The following is a 21222-nucleotide window of genomic DNA, read 5'->3' on the forward strand; positions in this document are numbered from 1 at the left end:
TACTACTTTTCCTTTCCTCCTGCAGGCTCTCAGCTCTGCAACTCCCCCCACCTCCCGGCCCTCCTCCCCCAGACTGAAGAGGGAGGGGTGACAACTTTAACTGCTCACATCTCTGTTTTGGTACTAGCTAGAGAGCTGGTATTCCAAGCTTTTATACAACACCAGAATGACAGCAATATCTTCAGTACAGAAATCAGATGCAGTGAATGTAGCTAAAAGTGAGGTTTTACCTGCAATTATTCCCAATTCGGTTTCTAACTGATTTCTCCTGTTTAGCTTGGACTTTAGCATTTGTCATTTTGGTCTTGTAAATGAAAAAACCTGGAATGCCAGCTTTCAAACAAGACCAGTTGTATGTTTCTAGCAGCTACCATTCAGTAGAATGCAGCATCTAAAGCAGCCCACCCCCCTCCACTTCTGCCCGAGCCCAGCTTGGGCAGATCAGTTAAGTACTTTTCCCACTGCCCGAGCTGAGCCAGAACACAACGGTTAGGTGGTTAAGAAAAACCTATCAAAACTCGAGAACAGAGACTCAGATCAACAAAAGAAAAAAAGCGTTTTAATCAGGCGAACCACAGCTATGCAAACAATTTGATAGGGCGGTCACTGGTGACAAATTCCCTTTAATCACTGACTAACAGGATGTTGTTAGAAGAATAGAGGGGCTGCAGTACGGTCACAGTCACTATGTTTACGTCAGCCGGTCACAGTCAAAGTGACGGTCACAGTCACTATGTTTACGTCTGCCATTTCCCCTCCCATACTCCTACTCCACACTGCAAGTACTAAGGAGGTCATTTATGACCATATATACGACACTTTTGTGGCATATATCTAGAGCAGATTCTGTTGCATGCCATTTCTTTCCCACTCACACCAGGTCTAAAAAAGTGGGTGTGGTGTGGATGGGGAAGCAGACGGGCATGCAGGCCCATCTCATTCATCATTTTCTACGGCTGGTTTTGGCGTAGTAAATAGTCTAAATGTAAGACAACAAGGAAGCTGTCTTACATTTAGAAGCGGCGCTGGATGCGCCGAAGTTATGTAGACGCACATCCTCTGCTAGCTATGGGGCTTATTAAGATCAGTGTTTAGATGCCTTTAAGTTCCATTCTCTTCCTTCTCTGCCTTGTTTTGATAGCATTTTTCAAGCTAGATTACACATTTGACTTTACAGACCAAGACTACATTTTCTAAGACTTTGCTATGTTGATCACCAGAGGTACACTTTAATTACTTTATATGTCAAACCTACATGAAGAATTAATTTGTACTTGAATGCCAATATATGTATTTTTATATATATATATATATATATATATATATATATATATATATATTCTGTAATGGCTTCCAGACATTGCATTATTTCATCACTATATCTCATGTTATATTTTTTACATTGCATTGATATATATATCAACTATCTATATACATTTCAGTGCTCTTTAGACACCATTATATTCTGCTCACTGCAGAAACAAATGTCTTCCGTGGATGAAAGGATATACAATGGGCAAAATGCAAGCCAGGCCTTTCCAAGTCCCTGTGAAAATCACAGCATTAAAATAATTACATCAGTCTATACATAATGTTTCTGTACATTATACCAACACTTGAGAATGTGTTGTAGGGATAGTGCAACGTGGGAAGATGCCTTTGACGTAGGTTGTCAGCTAACCTTCGGTATAGTCTATCTGTTTTGGTTCAGTGTGCAAGCAAATTTAAATTAAGACAATATACAGTATATGATTACTCTGATCTCTATGAATGTGGTGAACTGTGGGCTTTGCATTGTTGTCATCATTGGCAATGCAAAGAGCAAGATGTTCTAGACTGTTGATTAAACTACAGACACATAAACTATGCAGCCATGACAGGTCTATCAGATAATCGGACTCCAGACAGTGTCCTTCGTACCTTGTCAAGGGATCTCTGCTGGAGTGATGAGATTACATTGCATACTTTGCTTTTGTTTTTTAGTTTGTGTTTTCTAATAGGTTGAACGTTAACTGACAAATCATAAATTAGAAATATATCAATGGAAAGTGACAGATTCAAATGTGGTCCATAATCTACTGTAGCTAGCACAGTGAACATAAAACAGTAGCATATTTAAGACCTTAGATGACAACTTCCAAGATACTGCACCTGAAGAGGATGGGAAAGGTAGTCTATTAGGTCCAGTTTGTGGCCATGAAACTAGATGTTGAATCCATGTGAACACCACAAATCCACGAAATTTAAAATGTTTTTTTTTTCTTTTCTGAAATTAATTATGTAGCTTTGTTTTTTTTTTTTTTCTTCAATACTCTTTGTTGCTGGAGAGTTTTCATTTTGAGCACTTTCTTCTTATCAGTCTGCTTCACACTGCATTACAATAAAATGCTACAGAAAATGTCTTCTGTTTCTATTTTCCTTACATTTGTTCCATGTGAATCATTGAGGAAATTAGAAATATTTTATATAGTCAAAATTTTAGAATTGAATATCAATCTCCTTCAAAGTACTAAGAAATTTACTTTATAGAAAACGGAAGAAAGAAAAATATTATGATAGAGAGAAAATTTCTAAATAAAAGCGAGAACACAAAGTATAAAATTGGAGCATATGATATGGCTACATTATAGATTGATGTTGTGTAGGAAAATAAAATAATCCATGAAATGGTATATGAGCATAAGTTCTGCAAAATGAGAAGTAAAGGCTCACATTTTAAACGTATAATGTCTCTAGTTTAACAGACCATAAAGTTAAACTATGATGTCTGTATGGCAAGTTTTATCACAAAGAGATGTTTAGAACTTCCAAACAGTTTCCCTTTCATGGCGCTTTTAGCAGGGTGACGTTGATATGTGTATGTGGTCTGGGTACTTGATTGCTGGTGGATAGTTCTGAGTCATCTGGATTGACACATCGCTAGAGATTTCTGATGGGCTGCGTCCACGATGCCATACTTCAGGGTGTAGAAACTGACCTGAATAGTCTGAACAGTCGCTGAGACGAGGACGGTAGAAAGCTGGATGGGGGCGATACATCTCCTCTTCTGCATAACGTTTTGTGAATAAGTATACAGACATAACACCAGCACCCTTCAAAAACATAAAATGACAGTAATAGTAAACTTGAAAACATAACATAAAAAAGTACTAAGTTTAATTAAAAGACTTATTCATTATAAATCACTTTGTATTTGATCTTACTAGGGATAAGAGCTCTGTTGTGCTAGATACATTACTAGGCCTAATTCACCCTTCATTGATTTGATCAGTGATTTCCTTCAGTGATTGTGAAGGTACAATATAACTGGACAGATTTGCACCTGTTTTGTGTTCTTTACCTGTACCTGGATTTGGCTCCCAATCACTGATGGAAATCACTGACCAAATCATTGAAGTGTGAACTAAGCCTTAGTGAATTCGGTTGATGCAGTTCATTTCATATTAGGTCTACCCTGAAAGTAACCTAAAGGAAATGTGTCACCAACACTTTTATCTGCCAGTTAAAACCAGATAGTAACACATCTCCTATTTTCTAATCTATTTTCATTTTCTGATTGTAGATTTTTTCATTGTATTTCTTGGACATTATTATGGGAGCTGCCATCTTGGCTGAGCAATTAGAAAACATTAAGAAAATTGCTTTACGGCAGCCCCATGGTCCATAGACACAGTGTCAGGAGGGGACCCTATTGACTTCTATGAGAGAGTTTTCCAGGCATGATCTGTGACCTGTGCAGAGGTCATTGTACAAGGAAAGAATAGATAAGGTTTGACAATCACCTACTGTGAATGGTGGATCCTGACTTATTTATACATAGAGATTATGTAATTACAGAAAGGATTAGAATGAGTTAACAGCAGTAAAGTGATCTGTACAAACCAAGAAGTGGCGCCTATTTTTAGACATAGTGGCCATTGCAAAAATTGCAGGATTTTTTTGTTTTAGTTTAAATATTAAAAGTGAAAAAGGAAATTAAAAATAACATCATTAAAATTATTTAAAAATATGTTAAACATAAAGTGATTTAAACAGCAGATCATTTTCTGATGATACGTTCCCTTTAAAGGTCTAGTACTAATTTTCTGCCCATTGCTAGTATATGATTCCTTTTCTAAACATTTTTTGCTTGATATTAGCAGCAATGTCTTCTCTGACTCAGACTGAAGTCTGTGGGAGCAGAGCAAATACATTTCACTAACGCTACTGTTTTGAGATTTCATGAGCACAGCCATATTACAGCTGTTTGCAGCCTTCCAGCTAAATGAATTCATAGTGTGGCACCCATAGAATGTCTATAAGGTCATACTATAGCTCTATATAATTAGCTGACTGTGAATGGACCTGCCATCTCTCATTTGGAGTTCCTGATAGCTTAGGACATGTTGTGTTTAGCAACAGTTCAGATGGTGCAGTACTGCATGGTGGCCTTTTTTCACTTGGTGCGGTGCTGCGCGGAGGCCATTGTTACTGTGGTGCTGTGCTGGTGGGTAGGTGGGGCCCAGTGCCGGGGTGGCATTACGAGGCAGCAGGGGTTCTGTTTGGCTGCTGGGTCCCACTCCCGCCGTCTGCTGGGAAGTGCTGTGGTGCTGGTGGTCGCCGCGCAGTGCCGCGCCGGATTTTGGAGGTCGCAGCGCAAGTTTAGAGTAGGTGCCACTCAAAGAGGCAACCTTGATGCGGTGAGTGGGCTTATGCCTTTTGATCAAAATGTACTCTAATGCCTCTTGCATAAGCATGCAGTATAGGAGGCAGTACACTGAATATTGTGCTGAAAAGCGAGGTTAATTAGATCAAAGCATAGCTTGTGGATGTGCGATCCAGTTCTGTTTTTCTCCATTTGAAATATGTATATAGCTCCATATGCCTTTGGTTTCATATAGAGGCATATACCGTATATGGTGCCGGACAACAATGAAATAAAAGTGGTATGCTTCATTGGATCCCATACAATGGAATTATTCTCCCTAGAAGAATTCACTTTAGGAGGGAACAACTCCACATTGTAGTGCTTTAAAGACTGGAGGCATCATGCAATGGAATATGAAGAGTCTGACACTCTTTGGTATGCAGCAATAGAGGCTTTGTGTTCAAACAGGCAATTTCCATGTGCACAACTATGTGATGAGCAAACTTTTGGAAAAATCGATTTGGCTGCTTAGCAGAATTTTTATTTTAAAATTGGTGTATAACAAATTACTTTTTTTGTAAGTAGTAAGTGAAATGACAGGGAGTGGTGGAATCTGACAACAATATTACTAGTGATGAGCAGCATAGGCAATATTCGAATTTGCAATATTTTGCAAATTGTTGGCCAAATATTCGCCAAAAATTAGCAAATTCGAGAATTTGTGATCTCCAGTCATTGTTTACTTGATTGTGAAAAATCGGCAATGTAATAGATTTGCGATAAATTTGCGATAAATTTGCGATTAGAACATTCAACACTATTTGCGAATACGAATATATAGCACTATTCGAAATATTCGCAAATTCTCGAATTGGCGATATTTGTGATTAAAATTCACCATTCGAATATTCGCGCTTAACACTAAATATTACAGTGCAAAACAAAATTTTTTGTAAAATCATACTTACCATCATCCATTTGATTGCGAATAGCTGGCCGCCACCATCCTGCTTGTAGATCCAGCACAAAATCTTGCTCGGCCCGTGATGACATCATCACATCGGCCGGCGTGGTGATATCATACATCGCATTATGTGCATTATATGCAAAGCAGTTTTGTTATATACAGAGCTTTGTTTTATACTTTGCATGTGGATAGCCCTCATTGTCAAAAACTATTTAGCACAGTTATCTGTTTCAATACATACAATATTGTATTGGTTTTAAACATTTATCATTAACAAAATAATGATTACAAACCTCTTTTAGGAGGAACGAGGAAGCTGCGAAAGCAAAAGACCACCCATATCGGTATTGGAAGTACTGTTCAGAGCTACTGGGTCTGTTCATAACTTCATCATTGATACTGGAGATATAAAGCACCAAACCTACCACAAGGGAAAGGCCTGTAATATAATCACAACACAATTATAAGTAATAGTAAAACATTTGCTGATAATCCAATACAAAAAAGACTAGAGATGAGTGAAGTTTTTAAAAAATTTGATTCAGATGTTTCGCCAAATTTTTTCAAGAAATTCACTTCATTCCGAATTTATTTGTCATGAAGCACGTTAAATCAGCTGTATTCCGGCCTGCAGGTAGAGATCACTGTGCATTGTAGCAATATGGATAGCTAGTCCTTTCTGGTAGTGAAATGTGTGTCAGTATGACAGGCAGGTATCATACAGCAGTCCCCTGCAAAACCTGTGCCAAATGACTGTTTAGTGGAATAAACGAACAACATGGAGGCAGTGGCAAAAAAGTAGTGGAGGGTGAAAAAAGGTTCTTTTAAGCCATGTTGTGGCAGTGCAAAAATATGCTTTTAAATCCCTTCTGCTAGCTGTAAAATGAATGTGCGTCACAATTAGGCTCAGTTCTCAACACTTATTTGGTCAGTTGTAGGTCAAAAACAGAATAGGTGCAGATCTTTTCATGATACTTTATCAGTAACTACTGGAATTAACAGTAACTGCTGCAATTAACTGACCAAATAACTTGTGTGAATTTTGCCTTACAGGTCAATGTTAGCGTCAGGTATAAAGTACTTAACCGCGCAGTGGCCCAAGATTATACTATAGAGTGAATGAACTGTATCATTTTACACATAGATTGCTAGTTAACCTTTTCTGTTAGACACTGATTCCACATTTTACACTGTCTGCTGCTTCCACATACATTGATATATCTATTTTGTTAGCCACTGATACAAGTAGTGGCCCAGTCACAGGGTGGGGCATGTGTCAGCAGTAATTTTGTGCTTACATCACTGTTTACTTTTCCCTTCCTTTGATTTGTCAAAAGAACCCCCCCCCCCCCCCATAAAAAATAGATCTTGTCTATTGAGCATCCCCCTTCACATGGTCAGTAATTGATCAGTATTTGTAAGGCAAAAACAGGAATGGGTCTAAAACAGAGATGACATGTGAAGGAAATATTTGCATGTCTTCTGTGTTTTGGACCCACTCCTACTTTTGGCTTCCAAATCAAGATTAAATCCTGATGCAAAATACTGACCATGTGATTGAGGCCTTATGGATGCTCCAAAGACAGGATCCGTTGTGTTTTTCATTTTTCGGGTTCGTCTGACGGATTCAACAAAAGGTAAAATAAACAGTGACTTCAACAAGGCCAAACAGGGACACTAATGGCCCCAGAACAGACTGGTGAGAATGGCAACAGCATAAGGAGTCAACATAGTTGCCCAGTCACAGAGTGGTGAGCGTGGCAACAGCATGAGGAGTCAACACAGTAGCTCAATGACAGAGTGGTGGGGAGCATGGAAATAGCAGGATGAATCAACACAGTGACACAGTCACATAGTGGGGAGGTGAGACAGTACTGTCAGTAAAAGCACATGATGGTGGCAGTAGAATAAGATGGCAGCAGAGGCAGCAGGTGTGTGGCATCAGGCAGATGGCAGCATTAGAATTGTGGCTGAAGCACATGGCTAGAAGTAACAGGCCATATTTCACAATGTTCTGGTGAGGCAGCACATTGCAGTCACCGGTTTATGGAAATTCTGGCTGACCCATGCCTGATTAATCTTTATAAAGGTTAATTTCTCAACATTTTGTGTTGAAAGGTGATTTCTCTTTGAAGTAACTATGCCCCCCACCATGCTAAACAGCCACTAAGATTCCACACCAGTGGTTGGGCAGGAAAGTTTGTCCAGGGCAAACTCTGCCAGTTGCGGCCACAATTCAAGTTTGGCTGACCAGTAGTCCAGGGGATCTTGGATCTGTGGTGACAGGGTGAACTCCTAGTATGCCACCACCTGCTAGTTCAGGTTCTGCTTCACGTCATGCTGCTGCTGTGTGGTTTCTTCAGTAGGCAGGTGAAGAAACATGCCCATCAGAGACTCAAGTTGTTGCTGATTGAGTTGGTGCTACTCCTAGCCCCCCACCCCTCCTCCAGCAGTCATGGCAGTGGAGTGTGAGCACAGAGAGCACGGTCAGACCTTTGTGAGGATGTCTTTATAGTAGTTGAGTTTATCATCCCTCTCAGCAGGTGTAAAAAAGGCCTCCATTTTGTCCTGGTAGCGAGAGTCTAACATTGTGGGGAGCCAGTAGTCACCCCTCTGCCAAATGGTGATAATGCGTCTGTCACTAAACATGCAACTCAGAATGCATCTGGCCATTTGGAAATCAGAGGGATAACCTGTCTCTATCTCCACTGCATACAGCCATACTGGTTTGTCGAGGTCATCTGTATGGTATTCCTCATCACCCTCCAGCTCCTCAAGCTCCTTCTCCTCCTGTTCCTCTCCTGTTGCTTGGGCAGATAAACCACCTTTAATACCTACAATTCTTCCTCTTCCTCCTCTTCCATTAGTTTATCCCCCACAGGGCTTAGGTGGCCATGAGATGTAGGTGCCATGTCTCCTGTCTCCTGGCCAGCCAAATTTATCAGCATCTGCTCCAGGACATGAAGGTGTGGAATGACATCATTCATCCCATAGTCCTAGCAACTGACAAATAAAGGGCCTGAGCAGACAGCAGGTGTCACGCGAAAGCTGCCACTGGCTAACTTTGAAGTTACAAATGGGAGTACTCCTGTCCGCCTGCATCATCAAGTAATCCTTCATGGCCTTCCTCTGCTCATACAGTCGGTCCAACATGTGGAGTTCTAGCATGTGGAAATGTCAAATATGAGGCGCTTTTGGGGAACACCATTATGCCTTTGCTCAAGGAGGGCGTGTTTTGCACGGTAAGAGTGGCTGACGTGAATGCACAGTTTCCTGGTCATTTTTATGACGTTTTGCAGTTGGGTGAAAGACATCAGCAACGGGGATACAACCAGATTAGAGACATGCACCATGCAGGGCGCATGGGTCTGCTCTGCTTGACGCAGCGGCAACAGAATGTTCTTCAATTTTTCGGTAACCAGGGATCCGATTTTCAGTTGGCAATGGGACAGCCTGGATTTGATTTCTTGATGAAGGATGCATAAATGCATCCCTTTGAATCCAGAGGTAAAATATCTGTCTGGTTTGAAGCTGTTTGGGAGCTTCACTTATACAAGCTGCACTTATACAAGCATGCAAACAATGTGAGTTTGTGAAAGTTTGCGTGTTTGATTTGTATTAAGTGTGTGACTTTAGATTACGTGAGGGAGTATCTGTGAGAGCTAAATAATTTTTTGCATTGCTGAATGGCTATGTCTGACTTTATTGGACTCTATACCAAGTCTATACCAAGTCTATACCAAGTCTATACCAAGTCAGAGCAGTGTAGTATAGTTTTACACTGTGACTTTCTTTTGCTGCCAGGTTTATTGCATAGCAGCTGAGAGTATACTGTGATTCCTTTTTTGTTGTTGTTCTCTTCCTTCTCCAGGGTGTTGCACAGGTGAGTAATTAGGGTGTGGCTATCAAATTAGGAGAAGTTGAATAGCCAGTCTTGAGGGCAGCTCAGTCCTTTGAATCTAGAGGAAAAAAGCAGTCTGGTTTGAAGCTGTTTAGGAGCTGCACTTATACAAGCAGGCAAACAACGCAAGTTTGCAAGTGTTCGGGTGTTTGATTTCAAGTGTGTGTTTGTATTAAGTGAGCGACTTTAGATTACGTGACTTGAGATTCAGGGGCTTTAGGAGTGGACTACAGTAAATCAGTTTCTTATCACTGCACTGTATCATATTTATTCTCTTTTATTGTGAAAAATTGCATAATCCCCATTTAGTATGTGTTCCATTATTGACAGTGCAGTCCAGTGCACATCTTGTCTAATGTATGCAGTCCTGGAACAACTGTTTGAGGGTGCATATCTTTGTTCAAAATGTGAGCAAATTGCCCGTTTGGAATCTCACATTGTGTATCTAACCGGGCGAGTTTCAACAATGAGAAGCGTTGGCAATTTGGAACAGAGTTTGTTGCTCACTGAGCAGGCACTCTATGGGACAGATGTGGAGGAGGGTGGTAGCATGGAGACTCAGGAAAGTGAGGTAGCTAGCTGGGTAACAGTTAGAAAGCGGGGTAGAGGGAAGAGTGCCAGGGAGTCTAGCCCTGATCTGACACACCCCAACAGGTTTGGAAGGTTGGTAGATGAGGGGATGTCAGTTCAGGGAGAGCACTGATGCAGCCGGATACTTTCTCTGCCAGTCAAGGGAATGTCAGCTCCAGTAAGCAGGGGACTAGGGGCGAGGTAATGGGACTGGGGGAGGAATGGAAGGAGAGACTAGAACAGTTCATAAGGAAAGGTGTAGGGTAAAAAATATACATGAACTTCTCAATTATATGTATACTAATGCCAGATGCCTGACTAATAAAACCGGTGAACTGAGACATGGCTGGATAATAGCTATGACTAGGTGGTTAACAATCGTCAAAACTGGAGAGGGGGAGGGGTTTGGCTTTATGTAAAGTCATATCTAAAGCCCACACTCCCACACTCCGGAAGGATATAAATGAGGGACTTGAACATATGGAGTCACTGTGGGTAGAAATTCATGGAGGAAAAAACTATAATAAAATACTAATAGGAGTTTATTATAAGCCACTAGGGTTGAGCGAACCTGAACTGTAATGTTCGGGTTCGTACCGAACTTTAGGATTTTTGGACCCCGGACTCGAACCCGAACATTTCAGTAAAAGTTCGGGTTCGGTGTTCGGTGATTTCTTGGCGCTTTTTGAAAGGCTGCAGAGCAGCCAATCAACAAGCGTTTAACTCTGTGCATGGCTGTGATTGGCCAGTGCAGCATGTGACCCAGCCTCTATATAAGCTGGAGTCACGCAGCGCTGCACGTCACTCTGCTGTTACTAGTGTAGGGAGAGGATGCTGCTGCTGTGAGGGAGAGAATAGGAAAGAAACTTGAATCAGAACTGAAATTGAACTCAGCGATCTACATAGATTTAGTTGTGTGGGTGCAGTGCACAATCATTTTACCCTGCCCTGAGCCCAGTGACAGAGAAAAATAACTTTTATCAATCTGTTAGTTAGGTGGGCGGCAGCAGCCATTTTATGCAAGCTCAGTGCACCAGCACAGCATATGTGCTTTTTTGACATTGAAATCCAAACTTTAAATACTGCAATAATTATTTGGGTAAAAAAAAACACACCCATTTTAGGCAATATCCTAATTCTGGTGCCTTTGCAGCCTTAGTCAGTGTGCAATTTAAGCTAGAAATACAGCTATAATTTTCTGGGTTTTAAAAAACACCTTTTTTGGGCAAAATACTAAATTTTACAGCCCTTGCTGCATCTGTACATGTGAAATTCAAGCGTTATATACTGCTGTCATATTCTGTTAGTAAAAAAAACCTCCCATTTTGGGCAAAATATTTAATTTGCGGCCTTGTCTGCATCTGTCAGTGTGAAATTCAAGCGTTATATAATGCTGTCATATTCTGGTATTAAAAAAACACCCATTTTGGGCAAAAATCATAATTTGTGGCCTTGTCTGCATCTGTACATGTGAGATACACCCTTTAGATACTGTTATTCTATTCTGCTATTGAAAAAACACCCATTAGGACAAAATACTTACAGGGAGTGCAGAATTATTAGGCAAGTTGTATTTTTGAGGATTAATTTTATTATTGAACAACAACCATGTTCTCAATGAACCCAAAAAACTCATTAATATCAAAGCTGAATATTTTTGGAAGTAGTTTTTAGTTTGTTTTTAGTTTTAGCTATTTTAGGGGGATATCTGTGTGTGCAGGTGACTATTACTGTGCATAATTATTAGGCAACTTAACAAAAACAAATATATACCCATTTCAATTATTTATTTTTACCAGTGAAACCAATATAACATCTCAACATTCACAAATATACATTTCTGACATTCAAAAACAAAACAAAAACAAATCAGTGACCAATATAGCCACCTTTCTTTGCAAGGACACTCAAAAGCCTGCCATCCATGGATTCTGTCAGTGTTTTGATCTGTTCACCATCAACATTGCGTGCAGCAGCAACCACAGCCTCCCAGACACTGTTCAGAGAGGTGTACTGTTTTCCCTCCTTGTAAATCTCACATTTGATGATGGACCACAGGTTCTCAATAGGGTTCAGATCAGGTGAACAAGGAGGCCATGTCATTAGATTTTCTTCTTTTATACCCTTTCTTGCCAGCCACGCTGTGGAGTACTTGGACGCGTGTGATGGAGCATTGTCCTGCATGAAAATCATGTTTTTCTTGAAGGATGCAGACTTCTTCCTGTACCACTGCTTGAAGAAGGTGTCTTCCAGAAACTGGCAGTAGGACTGGGAGTTGAGCTTGACTCCATCCTCAACCCGAAAAGGCCCCACAAGCTCATCTTTGATGATACCAGCCCAAACCAGTACTCCACCTCCACCTTGCTGGCGTCTGAGTCGGACTGGAGCTCTCTGCCCTTTACCAATCCAGCCACGGGCCCATCCATCTGGCCCATCAAGACTCACTCTCATTTCATCAGTCCATAAAACCTTAGAAAAATCAGTCTTGAGATATTTCTTGGCCCAGTCTTGACGTTTCAGCTTGTGTGTCTTGTTCAGTGGTGGTCATCTTTCAGCCTTTCTTACCTTGGCCATGTCTCTGAGTATTGCACACCTTGTGCTTTTGGGCACTCCAGTGATGTTGCAGCTCTGAAATATGGCCAAACTGGTGGCAAGTGGCATCTTGGCAGCTGCACGCTTGACTTTTCTCAGTTCATGGGCAGTTATTTTGCGCCTTGGTTTTTCCACACGCTTCTTGCGACCCTGTTGACTATTTTGAATAAAACGCTTGATTGTTCGATGATCACGCTTCAGAAGCTTTGCAATTTTAAGAGTGCTGCATCCCTCTGCAAGATATCTCACTATTTTTGACTTTTCTGAGCCTGTCAAGTCCTTCTTTTGACCCATTTTGCCAAAGGAAAGGAAGTTGCCTAATAATTATGCACACCTAATATAGGGTGTTGATGTCATTAGACCACTACCCTTCTCATTACAGAGATGCACATCACCTAATATGCTTAATTAGTAGTAGGCTTTCGAGCCTATACAGCTTGGAGTAAGACAACATGCATAAAGAGGATGATGTGGTCAAAATACTCATTTGCCTAATAATTCTGCACTCCCTGTATTTTGCGGCCTTGTCTGCATCTGTACATGTGAAATTCAAGCGTTATATACTGCTGTCATATTCTGGTATTAAAAAAACACACATTTAGGGCAAAAATCTTAATTTTGCAGCCTTTGCTGCATATGTCATTGTGAGATTCACCCTTTAGATACTGTTGTTCTATTCTGCTGTTAAAAAATCACCTATATAGGGCAAAACACTTAATTTTGCAGCCTTTGCTGCATCTGTCATTGTGAGATACACGTGTTAGATACTGTTGTTCTATTCTATTAAAAAAACACCCATTTTGGGCAAGATCCTAAATTTGAGAAATATGAGGAGAGCGTCAAATAAGGGACGTGGCCCCGGTTGTGGTGCTGGTGGTCGAGCTCCTGTTGCAGTGGTCGATCTGTGCCAGCTACACGCACAAGTGAAACACCTTCCTAATGCGGCTCTTCAAATGGTGAGGCCAGAAGAAGTACAAGCGATAGTAGACTGGGTTGCTGACAGTGCCTCCAGTTCCTTCACATTGTCTCCCACCCAGTCTCCTGCTGAAAGATCAGAGTTGGCACCTGCAGCCGATGTCCATCAGTCTTTGACCTCAGCCCCTTGCAAATCAGCCAAGCAGTCTGAGCCCCACGTCATGCAGCAGTATCTTCTGCTTTTTGATGACTCTGTTAGCAGGGTTTCCCATGGCCATCCACCTAGCCCTGCCCCACTGGTGCCCAACCACTTATGTTTCAAGATGAGTACATGGGAGGACCATCGCAGCACGTCTCGGATGATGACGAAACACAGGTGCCAACTGCTGGGGCTTTCGAAAGTGTGCAGACCGACAAGGAGGGCAGGGGTGAAGACTGGGTGGAAGATGATGTGGAGGACGATGAGGTCCTCGACCCCCACATGTAATCAAGGTCATGCGAGTGACCAGTGTAGTTCGGAGGAAGAGGTGGTGGTCGCACAGGGCCACCAGCACAGCAGAAGAGGGAGCAGGGTGCAAAAGCGGAGGGGCCATCCCCTCGACAGTACGCCTGCTACTGCCCACCGCAGCAAGGGACCAAGCACACCAAAGCCAGCTCCAAGGAGTTCCCTGGTCTGGCAGTTCTAAAGACAATGTGCTGACGACAAGACACGAGTGGTTTGCACTCTGTGCAATCAGAGCCTGAAGCGAGGTATAAACGTTCTCAACCTGAGCACAACCTGCATGACCAGGCATCTAAGTGCAAAGCACGAGCTGCAGTGGAGTAGACACCTCAAAAACCAAGAAAGGCCTCTGGCTCCTCCTGCTTCCTCTGCTGCTGCAGTATCGGCCTCTTCATCCTCCACTGGAGTGACAGTGCCACCTGCCACCCCGCAAACAGAGGATCTGCTAGCAACACCAACACCTGGGTCACCAAGCATCTCCACAATGTCCCACGGAAGCGTTCAGCTCTCCATCTTACAAACACTGGAGCGAAAGAGGAAGTACCCCCCCTACCCACCCACGATCCCTGGCCCTGAATGCCAGCATTTCAAAATTACTGGCCTTTAAAATGCTGGCATTCCGTCTGGTGGAGACAGAGAGCTTTAAAAGCCTAATGTGGTGGCTGCCCCACAGTATGTCGTGCCCAGCCGCCACTACTTTTCCAGGCATGCCATCCCTTCCCTGCACAACCAAGTAGGGGACAAAATCAAGTGTGCACTGCGCAAAGCAATCTGTTGCATGGTGCACCTCACTACAGATACGTGGACCAGTAAGCACGGTCAGGGACGTTATATCTCCCTAACAGCACACTGGGTAAATGCAGTGGCGGCTGGGCCTGAGGCGGATAGCAGTTTGGCGCATGTCCTTCAACCACCGAGGATTGCAGGGCGCTTCAGTTTGCCTCCTGTTGCTTCCTCCTCCTACTCCGCTTCCTCATTCTCTACCGGCTCCTCATCCGGTCAGCGTAACACCTTCACCACCAACTTCAGCACAGCCAGGGGTAAACGACAGCGGGCAGTTTTAAAACGTATCTGTTTGGAGGACAAACTCCACACCACACAGGAGCTCTGGATGGGCCTTGAACAACAGACCGATGAGTGGATGAGTGGTTGGTGCCAGTGAGCCTCAAGCCGGGCCTGGTGGTGTGCAATAATGGGCGAAATCTCGTAGCAGCCCTGGGACTAGCCGGTTTGACGCACATCCCTTGCCTGGCGCATGTGCTGAATTTGCTGGTGCAGAGATTCCTTTAAAATGACGCCGATATGTCAGAGCTTCTGCATAAAGTGCGGGCCGTCTGTGCGCGCTTTCAGCGTTCTCATCCTGCTGCTGCTCACCTGTCAGCGCTGCAGCATAACTTCGGCCTTCCCGCTCACCTCCTCATATGCGACGTGCCCACAAGGTGGAACTCCACCTTGCACATGCTGGACAGACAATGCGAGCAGCAGCAGGCGATAGTGGAGTTTCAGCTGCAGCACGCACGGGTGAGTTGCTCTGCGGAACAGCACCACTTCAGCACCAATGACTGGGCCTCCATGCGAGACCTGTGTCCCTTGTTGCATTGTTTTGAGTACTCCATGGGCAGTGCCGATAACGCCGTTCTCAGCGTTACTATCCCACTTCTATGCCTCCTTGAAAAAACGCTGCTGGCGATGATGGAAGAGGATGTGGCACAGGAGGAGAAAGAGGGATAATTTCATATAGCTTCATATGACTAGCTCATGGCCATCACTGGTGCGTGGCTGGGGGAATACAGAGGACACAGACGATACACCTCCCACCGAGGACAGCTTTTCGTTGCCTCTGGGCAGCCTGGCACACATAAGGGATTACATGCTGCAGTGTCTCCGCAACGACCGCCGAGTTGCCCACATTCAATCTTGTGCTGATTACTGGGTGACCATGCTGCTGGATCCCCGTTACAAGGACAACGTTCCGTCCTTAATTCCCTCACTGGAGCGTGATCGTAAGATGCGTGAGTACAAGCGCACGCTGGTAGACGCGCTGCTGCTGGCATTCCCACCTGACAGCAGGGGCACAGTGGAAGCACAAGGCGAAGGCAGAGGAGGAAGAGGTCGTCAATACAGCTGGGGCACCTCAGAAGGCAGGGTTAGCATGGCCGACATGTGGAAAAGCTTTGTCAGCACGCCACAACAACCAGCACTACCAGCTGATATAGAACATCTTAGCAGGAGGCAGCATTTCACCAAAATGGTGGAGCAGTAGGTGTGCACACACCTACACGTACTGAATGACGGGTCTGCCCCCTTCAACTTCTGGGTCTCCAAATTGGCCACATGGCCTGAGCTTGCCCTTTACGCCTTGGAGGTGCTGGCCTGCCCTGCAGCCAGTGTATTATCTGAACGTGTGTTTAGCATGGCAGGGGTCATTATCACAGACAAGCGCAGCCGCCTGTCCACAGCCAATATGGACGAGCTCACATTCATTAAAATGAACCAGGCATGGATCCCACAGGACTTGTCCGTACCTTGTGCAGAATAGACATGTATACCGGCATTAACCAGCCTTTGTTATACTACAGCGCAATTGCTCATTCGTGTATTTTGGATATTTCACACTCTTTTGGAGTGTACCCTAATAAAAAAATAAAAAATTTAAACCAAAAACCAGTGTTTGCTACCTCATCCTCCTCCACCGCTGCTTCCACTACACCACTACGTCCACCGCCTCCTCAAACTCCTACTCCATATGGACCTCCACCTCATAAAGTTTTTTTTTTTTCTTGTATTTTATTTTATGTCATTTCACTAATTTTTATGTAAAATTTTTGGGGGTAAATTCCCCAATTTTTGGGTGTGATATACCACTGCTATACCTAGTAGACAGGTAAAAAAAAAAAAAATCACTAATGTGTCTGTTACATTTTTGGGTGAAATTCACCAATTTTTGGCTGTGATAGACCCCTGCTATACCTAGTAGACAGGTAAATAAATTTCACAAATTTTTCTGTCACATTCTTGGGTTGACATTTTACAATTTTTGCAGTGAATAAACCCCTGCTCTGCATAGGTGACAGGGACCGAAATTTTTAAAAATAATTAGTTCCATTGGTGGGTGACATTAACCCATTTCTGGCGATGAAAAACCCCTGCTCTGCATAGGTGACAGGGACTTAAATTTTGAAAATTCGTCTTTAATTGGCCCTTTCATTCGATCCTTCTGCTTTAATAACTTGTCCCACATTTCCGCTTCATCCCATTGCAGCTATTGACCTCCCTTGGATGAGGTCTCCCTTTCTCATGCTCCCTCTCCAGCATGGAACCCTGATTCGCCGATAACTGCGATCAACATGGTAGACTCAGCAAAGAACATAGAAAGTTTATAGAGAAGATATCCAAATGGATCATGGACATCACAGGGACGTGCGATCAGGCAGAAGTTATCTAGAGTCAACAAAGCGGCAGCAGGGTCTCTCATGGCTAACGTTTCCAAATACAAAATACCCCAGTGACATTCCCTATCATTTTTTATTATTCATTCCAATAACAGGGCATCTTAAGAGTCCTGTATTGTTATTTATCGTCACTACCTCCCCGAGTTGGGAGTGGGTAATTGCCACGCGCCCCCTCCTTAACTTGGAAGCTTATGCTTCAATACTTTGTCCCACATTTCCGCTTGATTACATATAATTTCATCCATTGACCTCCCTAAGATGTGATATCCCTTTCTCAGGCTTCCTCTCCGGCCTGGAACCCTGATTCTCCGCCACCCATGATCACCATGGTAGGCGCATAAAAGAACATCGAAAGTTGATAGAGAAGATATCCAATTGGATTGTCGACATGGTGGAGCAGTATGTGTGCACACGCCTACACGTACTGAATGAAGGGTCTGCCCCCTTTAACTTCTGGGTCTCCAATCTGAGCACATGGCCTAAGCTTGCCCTTTACGCCTTGGAGGTGCTGGCCTGCCCTGCAGCCAGTGTATTGTCTGAACGTGTGTTTAGCACGACTGGAGGGGGTTATCACAGGTTATATTTCCCAATGTTTTGGGGTGTACCCTAATAAAAATAGAAAGGAGGCGGTGGATGTGGCCGCTTCCACCTACACCGCCACATCCACCGCCTCCTCAACCTCCTACTCCATATGGACCTCGTACTCCTAGATCAAGATTATTATTTTTTATTTGTACGTATTTTAGGTTATTTAAAGTCATTTCCCCTTTTTTGCAGAGCGCTTGCCATGCTCTTCACCACATTTTGATGCCATTTGCAGCCCTCTAGCCCTTTCCATGACATTTTTGCAGCCATTTTAGTGCTCAAAAGTTCGGGTCCCCATTGACTTCAATGGGGTTTGAGTTCGGGGTCAAGTTCTGGTCCCGAACTCGAACTTTTTTTTTAACCCGTCGAACCCGAACATCCAGGTGTCCACTCAACTCTATAAGCACCTAATATACCAGAGTCCACAAAAAATCTACTTCTAAACTAAATAGATGAGGTGGCAAATCATAATGAGGTCGTTATTATGAGAGACTTCAACTACCCAGACTGGGAAACTGAAACCTGTACATCTCATAAAGGAAACAGGTTCTTGGCAATAACCAAAGACAATTACCTTTCCCAACTGGTTCAGGACCCGACTAGAGGGACAGCCACACTGTCCTTAGTATTAATCAATAGACCTGACAGAACAACAGATGTGCAGGTTGGGGGACACCTGGGAAATAGTGATTATAAAGTAATAACCTTCCAATAGTCATTCAAAAGAGTGTTTCTTCAGGGAGGAACAAAAATTTAGCCAACTAAGAGAGGCCAGAGTCCTAACTAACTGGGACAAAGTCCTCAAAATTTAAAATACAGCCACAAAATGGGATATTTTTAAAAGCATCCTAAAATCTAATTGTGAGAGATACATACCTTATGTGAATAAAAGGTTAAGGAACAAGAAAAAAAAACTATGTGGATAAATAAAAATGTAAAGAAAGAAATAAAGGACAAAAAGAAAGCTTTTAATTCACTAATACAGGAGGGAAGCAAGGAAGCATTGAAAAACTATAAGGAAAAAAATAGAATATATAAAAGACAAATAAAAGCTGCCAAACTAGAGACCTTGAGAGTAATTGCCAAAGAGAGTAAAACTAACCCAAAAATGTTCTTCAATTATATACATGTTAAAAAGTATAAATATGAAGCTATCAGCCCTTTCCAGTGTAATGGGGGGGGGGGGGGGGGGGCGGGGGGTTGCAGAGAGTGATGAGGAAAAAGCAAAGCTATTAAATATTTTTTCTACACTGTATTCACTGAAGAAAATAAACTGTCATATGAAATGAAGAATGTAAAAGTAAATTCCCCATTAAAAGTGTCCTGTGTGACCCAGGAAGAAGTACAGTGGGGTCTTAAAAAAATTTAAATAGACAAATCGCTGGGTCATGATGGCATACACCCCCGTATCCTAAGAGAATTAAGTCATTTCATAGCCAGACCCTAATTTCTGATATTTAAGGACTCTATACTGACAGGGAGTGTATCACAGGATTGGCGCATAGCAAATGTGGTGCCAATATTCAAAAAGGGTCTAAAAACAGAGCCCAGAAACTATAGTCCGGAAAGTTTAACATCTGTCATGGGTAAACTGTTTGAAGGTTTTCTAAGAGATGCTATCTTGGAGTACCTCAATGAAAATAAGCAAATAACGCAATATCAGCATATAGGCAGTTTCTATGAGGACCTAAGTTCTAGACTTGACCACGGCGAATCAATGGATGTCATATATCTGGACTTCTCCAAAGCATTTGACACTGTACCACATAAAAGGTTAGTATATAAAATGAGAATGCTTGGACTGGCGGAAAATGTCTGTATGTAGGTAAGTAACTGGCTCAGTGATAGAAAACAGAGGGTGGTTATTAATGGTACACACTCATATTGGGTCACTGTCACTAGTGGGGTACCTCAGGGGTCAGTATTGGGCCCTTTTCTCTTCAATATGTTTATTAATGATCTTGTAGAAGGCTTACACAGTAAAATATACATTTTTGCAGATGATGCTAAACTGTGCAAAGTAATCAACACGGAAGAGGACAGTATACTACTACAGAGGGATCTGGATAGATTGGAGGCTTGAGCAGAGAAGTGGCAGATGAGTTTTAACCCTGACAAATGTAAGGTTATGCACATGGGAAGGAATAATTCAAGTCACCAATACATACTAAATGGTAAAACACTGGGTAACACTGACATGGAAAAGAACCTAGGAATTTTAATGAACTGCAAACTAAGCTGTAGAAACTAGCGTCAGGCAGCTGCTGCCAAGGCCAATAAGATAATGGGTTGCATCAAAAGGGGCATAGATGCCCGTGATGAGAACATAGTCCTGCCACTTTACAAATCACTTGTCAGACCACACACGGAGTACTGTGTACAGTTCTGGGCTCCTATGAACAAGGCAGACATAGCAGAGCTGGAGAGTGTTCAGAGAAGGGCAACTAAAGTAATAACTAAAATGGATGGACTACAGTACCCTGAAAGGCTGAACTGGATGTAGAAATGTCTTTTTTTCAGCCTTATAAACTTACTATGTTACTATAAAAGCCCCCCCCCCCCCCCCGTGTTACTCCGTCCACCCATGCTGGCTAAGTGCAGAACAGCATGACACCACCGTGCTCTGCATAGGTGGTATGCTAGAGGACCACTCAGAACTGTGACTACAAGAGGCTGAGGAGAAAGTGGAAGATGCGGACGCAGAGGAGGACATTGGTGTCGCAATCACAGCATGAAAACGCGGATGGCAATGCCATCACCTGGCCTAGTTGTTGGTTTGCCTGGATGGGAACCACATTTACCCAGTGGGCCGTAAAGGATATGCAGTATATTGTCCTTGACCATAGTTACCGCTCCACACGCCATGAACTGTACAGACACTGACAGACTCAAGGACTGGCCTACCTTTTGCTGTATATATGCATGCAGCGCTGGTACAGCTTTTTTAGATAAGTACTGACGGCTTGGGACTCTCCACCTTGGCTCAGCACAAGCCATCAATTCTCTGAAATGTACAGAGTCCACCACATGGAAAAGGAGGGACTTTAGTACCAGCAACTTGGCCAGGAGCACTTTCAGCTTCTGCGCTTTTGGATGTTGTTTTTTTCCAAT

At 42.9% G+C, this 21222-nt stretch overlaps 1 protein-coding gene across 1 annotated transcript in view; it reads right to left on the minus strand.

Annotated features, from left to right (window-relative positions):
* Positions 1–2834: 2834 nt before the first annotated feature.
* Positions 2835–21222, minus strand: part of CACNG7 (calcium voltage-gated channel auxiliary subunit gamma 7) — a 70607-nt gene continuing 52219 nt past the window's right edge. Inside the window, exons 4-5 of the mRNA XM_040434706.1 lie at positions 5888–6033; positions 2835–3092 (exon numbers count right to left, since the gene is read on the minus strand). Coding sequence (XP_040290640.1) covers positions 2835–3092; positions 5888–6033 — 404 coding nt within the window. The remainder of the gene's footprint in view (positions 3093–5887; positions 6034–21222) is intronic.

This window comes from Bufo bufo, chromosome 1 (genome assembly GCF_905171765.1).
Source record: "Bufo bufo chromosome 1, aBufBuf1.1, whole genome shotgun sequence".
NCBI lineage: Eukaryota > Metazoa > Chordata > Amphibia > Anura > Bufonidae > Bufo > Bufo bufo.